Source organism: Schistocerca gregaria, chromosome 3, assembly GCF_023897955.1.
Source record: "Schistocerca gregaria isolate iqSchGreg1 chromosome 3, iqSchGreg1.2, whole genome shotgun sequence".
Lineage (NCBI taxonomy): Eukaryota > Metazoa > Arthropoda > Insecta > Orthoptera > Acrididae > Schistocerca > Schistocerca gregaria.
In genome coordinates, this window is record NC_064922.1 from 522,787,856 (window position 1) to 522,796,508 (window position 8,653).

General features: G+C 41.7%; 1 protein-coding gene across 2 annotated transcripts in view; it reads right to left on the bottom strand.

Annotated features, from left to right (window-relative positions):
• The window catches only part of LOC126356358 (cuticle protein 12.5-like), a 27,658-nt gene extending 24,301 nt beyond the window's left edge, over nucleotides 1-3,357 (bottom strand). The window contains exons 1-2 of one of the 2 annotated variants that reach the window (XM_050007344.1): nucleotides 3,323-3,357; nucleotides 272-618 (exon numbers count right to left, since the gene is read on the bottom strand). In XM_050007344.1, the coding sequence (XP_049863301.1) occupies nucleotides 319-618; nucleotides 3,323-3,334 (312 nt within the window). In that variant the 5' untranslated portion in view covers nucleotides 3,335-3,357 and the 3' untranslated portion in view covers nucleotides 272-318. Of the gene's footprint in view, nucleotides 1-271; nucleotides 619-3,322 lie in introns of those variants that run through there. The other variant, XM_050007345.1, reaches the window with a different exon arrangement.
• Between the last annotated feature and the right edge of the window lie 5,296 nt (nucleotides 3,358-8,653).

An 8,653-nucleotide genomic window follows, 5' to 3' on the forward strand; every position in this document is an offset into this window, starting at 1 on the left:
AATTAAATGCAACAGGTATCGTACTGAAGTAGTAAACTGTTTCTTGTTAAGGCAGCCAATGGGTGGAACTGGAGATAAGTTACATGAGTAGATTTCGAATAAATTTGTAATAACTAGGGAAAAATTTGATGCTTACACAGCCATAATCTAAGTGTGGGTGAATGCTGATTAACGTTGCCATTTTTACGTATATGAATGGACATGCTGTCTATTATTGACCCGAGTAACGAATTACGTATGATAGGTGAAGGTGTAATTTTGAAGACACTGATTATAATAAATACTTCACTTTATTGTCGACAAGACACAAGTTAGATTTTAGTGGTATTTGAGAATCGGAGCAGCGACAGCAGGTGCAGCGTAGGCCAGAGGGGCGTGGATGGCGGGGGCGGCGTAGGCCACCGGGGCGGCAGCAACGGCGGGGGCGGCCAGGAGGCGGGCGGTCTGCGACACGCGGTACGTGTTGGCGTACGAGGACGCGGCGGGCGCCACGGCCACGGGGGCGTGGGCCACGGCGACGGCGGGGGCGGCCACGGCAGGCGCCACGGCGACGGCGGGGGCGGCGTAGCCTCCCAGGTAGCCGGCGTGGGCGGCGGCCACGGCGCACATCAGGATCACCTGCAAGTACCACCATATGAAGTCACTTAAAAAAAAAAAATGGTTCAAATGGCTCTGAGCACTATGGGACTTAACTGCTGTGGTCATCAGTCCCCTAGAACTTAGAACTACTTAAACGTAACTAACCTAAGGACATCACATACATGCATACCCGAGGCAGAATTCGAACCTGCGACCGTAGCGGTCGCGCGGTTCCAGACTATAGCGCCTAGAGCCGCTCGGCCACCCCAGCCAGCCCACTTTTTACAACTGTTTACGATAATATTTACTGTGTTGTCAAGCTGACCATACAGTTAATACGACAGGTCACACTCCTAGAGGTCGCAAATGAGACGCATTAGAGAAAGTTGCACGTAGAAATATACGTCCAGAAATTTACTTACATCTTTCGTAAGGAAAAGTAAAACCGTATCTTTTTTTATCTCACTAGAGTACTATTCTTTGTTATGTAGTTAATAACAGAAATATGTCGTTATGATGACTGACACATTCGTTTCACAAACTGTATATACTGAGAGAGTTAGTACACTCTAGTTAGTGTACGTCGAATTTACGAAACAAAGAACAACAAGTGGACGTAAAATATAAACGCTCAGTGTGAAGGGAAAGAAAGAAAATTATAATTTCACCTCCCATCGACATCGACGATAGTATTGATTAAACTCTAGCTCAAGTTCAAGCTTAGGAAAGATAGATTAGGAAATCGCCTCTGTCCTATAAAAATAACCGTTAGTTGCCTTTTATAATTAAATGAACAATGAAAAATCTAAATGCCTAGATGAGATTCTTAACCACCATCGTCTCAAGTAGAAATCCTGCATCTTAGCACTGCACCATGTCACTTGTCAACACTAAGTGTGGTTGAGATATATCACAAAAATTAACAATGTGAGTCCTTCGTTACCGGACAACAGTTCTTACGCAGAACCTTAGTTACAGCCTTCAAAAGTGTGCGATAGGAACTGTAAACAGCCTACATGAAGCAATAGAACTGATTTTTTTGTATAAAAATACTTAAAACATTCAGTTTCTTAAAACATTTCTTATCATTCCATGGTTAATTTACGGATAGTCGTTGGTTTTTTGTATCTCCTTACTGAACAAAGGATCTCGGTTCAATCGATTTCATCTCCTCCAGATGTTTCTTAAGGAGATTCCAAGGGGACAGATTACATGCACTTTTTCTAACCTTTAGTGCAGGATTGCTGAGAATCATAGACCTGGAAACCTTTAGTAACTATGTCTCATGATTTCGCTTCACTATACGTTTAAGTTGTAAGTAAATTGAAAAACTTTTTTTACTTTTGGAAGATTTCTATTTATTTATGTACGTGATTACGAGAAGGAGACATGAACTGATATTACCTTTTGTCTGAGTAGTCACTGACTGACATAAAGTTATTCCTTTCTATGCCTATTACTCCATAATCTACATCTACATACATACTCAGCAATGCACCATACCGTGCGTGGTGGAGGGTACCTCGTACCACAACTAGCATCTTCTCTCCCTGTTCCACTCCCAAACAGAACGAGGGAAAATGACTGCCTATATGCCTCTGTACGAACCTTAATCTCTCTTATCTTATCTTTGTGGTCATTGTGCGAAATGTAAGTTGGTTGCAGTAAAATTGTACTGCAGTCAGCCTCAAATGCTGGTTCTCTAAATTTCCTCAGTAGCGATTCACGAAAAGAACGCCTCCCTTCCTCTAGAGACTCCCACCCGAATTCCTGAAGCATTTCCGTAACACTCGCGTGATGATCAAACCTACCAGTAACAAATGTAGCAGCCCGCCTCTGAATTGCTTCTATGTTCGACCTGATAGGGATCCCAAACGCTCGAGCAGTACTCAAGAATATGTCGTATTACTGTTATATAAGCGGTCACCTTTACAGATGAACAACATCTTCCCAAAATTCTACCAATGAACCGAAGACGACCATCCGCCTTCCCCACAACTACCATTACATGCTTGTCCCACTTCATATCATTCTGCAGTGTTACGCCCAAATATTTAATCAATGTGACTGTGTCAAGCGCTACACTACTAATGGAGTATTCACACATTACGGGATTCTTTTTCCTATCCATCTGCATTAGTTTACGTTTATCTATATTTAGAGTTAGCTGCCATTCTTTACACCAATCACAAATCCTGTCCAAGTCATCTTGTATCCTCCTACAGTCAATCAACGACGACACCTTCCCGTACACCACAGCGTCATCATCAAAAAATTTACAAATCATGTAAATAAGTTCAAATGGTTCAAATGGCTCTGAGCACTATGGGACTTAACATATGTGGTCATCACTAACCTAAGGACATCACACATATCCATGCCCGAGGCAGGATTCGATCCTGCGACCGTAGCGGTCGTGCGGTTCCAGACTGTAGCGCCTAGAACCGCCCGACCCCTCCGGCCGGCTAAATAAGTAATAGTTTTATAAACCGAAAAAACAGTGCACAATACAGAGACCAAGACAGCATATCTTGTCTTATTTCAGACATCCCGAGTGTAGAAATCCTAGTACTCTGTTATTGACAGTTCTCTTGCAACATCTGTCAGCTGGTAGTTGCTATCAGCTGTAACTTCTTACATTCGTTCACGACAAAAAAAGTTCCAGAAATCGTATGTTGAGCTGACCTACAGTTTCATTACCCCCACATTCGTTCAGACACGCAAGAAAAGCAGGGATACTCACAAGCTTGTACATGGTGTGGGAGTGTCGGTTGTCGTCTGCGAGCAACTGGTGCCGCTAACTGCAGCGGCGGACTTATATAGCGCGCAGCCAGTGGACGCAGGCCTCGCCGTGTGACCATTTAGCAGTCTAGATCGGCGGGCGCAGATTGCGCACTCGTGCTCTTGATCTCGTTTTACTTCTGCTCGCGTTCTCGAGACAAACGCACTGTTCTTGTAGTGTACTATCACCCCTGAAAAGGAACATGACGATCAGCCCATCTGAATTCTCTGATGGAATGTTACTTTAAGTGTATGGGGAATAAACTTTGCACTGCAATCTGAATTGTTAGGTAGTGCAATGGTAAACATGTCGACTCGCCCTCGGGGGAGCCAGGATTCTGACGCCAAGTCAGAATTAGGTTCCCCTAAATCGTTTAAATCTGATACGTGGATGATTCCTTGGGGAGGGGTGACCAATTTCCCAAATCGCTGTTCCATATCCATTCATGCTCCAACTCTAACGACCTCGTTGTCGACCAGTCGTTAAACGCTTATTTCCTTCATTTTGCTGCATTGTCAAGTATTACACTTAAATCACGCATGGGTGATAGAAGGTATGAGCAGAATATACTTCTCCTGTTTCATAATGTTCCTTCTGTAATCCAGTCGGACACTTAGTAGCCTACTGCTCTGAGAGTTGCTCGAACACCTTATCAGATAGTTCTGTGCGTAGCACGAAGAACAACACGAAACTTTCAGGATATTTTCAGTCTACAGCCAAAATCGTGCAGATAAGTTAGAGAATACGTTTTCAATTAAAAACTACAGAAAAGAACCAAAGAGTGATTTTACTGGAGCAATGAAAGCGCTCTGCATAGCCAATAATAAAACTATTTGAAAAGACAATACTCTCGCTTAAAAAAACTCACATTTCTGATCTTATATCTAAGCACCTGCAGAGTATTACCCTGAATTCTAGGAATCAGTCCAGTTCTACTACCCAGAAGTGCAAATACATGTTTTTTTTGGAATTTGGAGTTCGACATAGAGAGATAGAAACAATGAAACTATTTTCTGCATCTTTCTCAAGAACATACTTCGGATACTGACACGTACGTACGTACTGGAAACAAGCACATTCCCTGCCTTCTACTCTGCCAACTTCATTTAGCCGTACGGGAATGAACTTCGGTACTGGTTAGTGTTACTGATAAATCATTCTCCTCTTGTTTCAGAAATATGTCTTTGCTTTAGTTATTTTGAAACCTAGCCCAACGAATCTTAACAAATCTGACAATCTACAAAAAATAGTTCAAATGACTCTGAGCTCTGTGGGACTTAACATCTGACGTCATCAGTCCCCTAGAACTTAGAACTACGTAAACCTAACTAACCTAAGGACATCACTCTCATCCTTGCCCGAGGCAGGATTCGAACCTGCGACCGTAGCAGTCGCGCGGTTCCGGACTGAAGCGCCTAGAACAGGTCGGCCACAAAGGCCGGCCACAGTCTACGCTGTTCTCATAAATCATCAGATTAGCCAATATTTCTTAGGCAATAAAACCGTTTGACCATCTTCTTTTTCTTTTATCAACACAACTTTCGACTGGTTTGATGCCACCTTCTTTCTCTTTCTGTGTTGCGCTAATCTTTATATCCCTATGTAACTACTATATCATACATATTCTAGTGTTTTCTTTATACTACAATTAATACGTCACGCAGCGTAAACATCTGTTTAATGATTCCTTGATGGTTTGGTAGATTTCCATTCACCAGCCTCTTCTTCCGGGAATATATCCGTATGTAATCTGGCTTCCTATACAATATTGTAGATCGGAACAACTTGCAATGTTAGCTAGCGGATTCTATCAGTTTTGGGAACGTACAATTTTAAAGTCTGTATAAAAACAGAACTCACTTCAGGACGCCCTAGACAACTCTGGCCTGTACTCACCTGGGGTAGTGGAAGTGGCTAAGTGCTAAGGAGCACAGCGACCTGTAAAACTCACCTGCTTACCTTCTGCTGCAAGAGTTCATCAGCCGCTGTGATCTCTCTTGTAGCCCATAATTATGCTTTAAAGTAACTGGTAGACCGTGGTAGTGTTCTGTTACAGGGGTATATCAGTACCCAAATAGTCTGGTAAAAGCTGTTGAGAAATTTTTTACGCCAATGTAGTTCGTATACGTAAGTTCCCCAACTTACTCAAAGTAACTTGAGCTCAATACCAGAATGTGAGGAACCTTCTTGGGAGTTATTAATTCAGAAAATTGGAAATTTGTGATAAGGTCTTATGGGTCCAAACTGCTAAGGTCATCGGTCCCAAAGCCTACACACTACTTAATGTAAGTTAAACTAACCTACGCTATGGGCAACAAACTCACCCATGCCCGAGGGAGGACTCGAACCTCCGACGGGTGGAGCCACACGGACCGTGACAAGGCGCCTTAGACCGCGCTGCTACCACGCGCGGCTATTAATTCAGAGACATCATCTTCCTAATGTGCTCTCTCATAACTAAAACAATAAACACACAGGCGAGCGTTAAGTATACGCTTCAGCAGAAGCCTGTCAAAGTATTTCCGGCCACGTTCATAAAATTCCAGGTCACTGAAGTGATGTTTCGCCACCATATCAACACAGAATTCTCCACTTTTGTCAAGTTTTAAACATGCATTGCTGACGAGACGGATATGAGCGAATATCTGTACAGCACTGAGAAAATCGCGTAACAGACTGGAGAACATAGCCCAATATATTGCCGGAAGACAATAGTTTATTTTGAAAAATTGCAGTCGTATTAGTAACTGGTCCATATACCTACTTCCACGACCAACTGAATTATTTGCACCATTAATACAATGGTAGATTTTATCCACAGATGTTATCGTGTTCTGTGACCGTATCTGATTCTTCATTGAATGATCAAACCACAACATAGTGAAGGTATTTTAAATAACATTCATGAGGTTGTTATCGTTCTTTGTGTAAAAACAGTGTAGATTAGGCAGGTTTGGAACACTTTGTACTTTCTTCAACTTACATGTTCGAGTCGCTATTCTTACTTCGAACAAAATATGAGGTAATCCAAAGAGAAGAATTATGATCAGCATCACACGTGGCTATGTGTCCGCATGATGCCACAATCTCTCTGCAAAAGTGCGGCTCCGGTTTTCAGCTACTTTAGCAGACTGTTTAGATTCAGTTTATCTTCTTTCACCACGTTTACGCGCAACAGAATAGGGAACACTCATGAAAGACGCACGATTTAAGCTGATGTCTTAGAGGACCGCAGCTCCTGTACGATCAAGAGTGAAAACTACAATTTTCACTGATTTCTATTAATAAAGTGATATGAGAGCGTAAGTCAAGGAATTAGATCCAACGGGCTATACATTTACAATTATCATGTACGTTTCATGTAGTCCAAGAAGCCTCAATACAATGTGATCAGTGGCTTTTGAATGATGGCGGTGGCTGTGAGCTGCGTATGATGTAAATACTATTCCTGTGGCGGAGGAATGACGGACTGAGTCCACCAACACACATTAAAAATTTAGCATAGACCATACTCTAAATTTTTTGCCATTACTATACGTAACCTGTTGCTTGACAGGAGGGCATCTGATAAACTTTGCGAAAATCACAAAATAAAGGAAACGTAGCTGTGACCGTAATAAGCTTTACATGAGCCAGAGGAAATTTTATTTTAAAGGTCCGTCTTAATCATACAAACTTTCACACTTCACTATTACCGGTTTCGGCCACTGCCATCTGCAGATCTCTTACAAACAAAAACAGTATGTAACCAACTAAGTTAGTTTTCTGACACTAAATCTATAAAAGTCTTGGTGCTACATAAGAAAGATAAGCCGTGTTTACATCATTAACAGCCATTTATATCAGCCGTACACACCAGAAAATATTCTGACATAGTATCAAACTAAACATGTAGGTACATAGTAAATGCTGGTCGTGATCAGAATGCGTCAGGTATTTATACAAAGAAATTGAGGCCAGCAGAGGGCACTATAGCGAAGGTACATGATCAACTAGTATCGCAAATGTAATGGTTAAAATGTGGTATATGTAGTCATTAATTAAAATTTCTTCGCATGACAAAAGGAGCGTCTGATAGTAAAACATGTACCAAAATACTATACGTGGAGATAGATCCATACTTAAAATCCACATAAAAAGTGCAAATACTAATAAAGTGAAGCTCCTACCTTGACAAAGATACAGGTGTGGAAAGCCAGTCTAAAAAGTATAAGATTAGGACCACATTTATAAAATGAAATCTTCCAGCATGGCAAATCAATTACCGTAATCGTAATTGTGAGGCAATTAACGAAACATTGCCTATGTATTAAATTAAAAAAATCAATAGTTGATAATACATCCGAAGTGGGACCTCAAAAGCGGCACGCCGTGGCTTCTCTGTACGACGTCCTTGTTTTCCTGCGGCGGAACTTGCCGGCGGAACTTGCCGGCGGTCGGCGCACACGACCTTACGCCAATCCGCTGAGGCACTCGATTCTGCTCAAACTAGCAGGTTTCTTAATACATCAAAATAAGCACAGGGCTTAAACTCGTTCTGTTTTTTCAGCAGTAATTCTGCTCTCCTATAATATTTATTCCTCTGTCCTCAGGTTACATACATGTTGTTGTTGTGCTCTTCAGTCCTGAGACTGGTATGATGCAATTCTCCATGCTACTCTATCCTGTGCAAGCTTCTTCATCTCCCAGTACCCATCTCCCAGTACCTACTGCAGCCTAGATCCTTCTGAATCTGTTTAGTGTATTCATCTCTTGGCCTCCCTCTACGATTTTTACCCTCCACGCTGCCCTCCAGTACTAAATTGGAGATCCCTTGATGCCTCAGAACATGTCCTACCAACCGATCCCTTCTTCTAGTCAAGTTGTGCCACAAACTCCTCTTATCCCCAATTCTATTCAATACCTCCTCATTAGTTATGTGATCTACCCATCTAATCTTCAGCATTCTTCTGTAGCACCACATTTCAAAAGCTTCTATTCTCTTCTTGTCCAAACTATTTATCGTCCATGTTTCACTTCCATACATGGTTACACTCCATACAAATACGTTCAGAAACGACTTCCTGACATTTAAATCAATACTCGATGTTAACAAATTTCTCTTCTTCAGAAACTCTTTCCTTGCCTTTGCCAGACGACATTTTATATCCTCTCTACTTCGACCATCATCAGTTATTTTGCTCCCCAAATATCAAAACTCCTTTACTACTTTAAGTGTCTCATTTCCTAATCTAATTCCCGCAGCATCATTCGACTTAATTTGACTACATTCCATTATATTCGTTTTGCTTT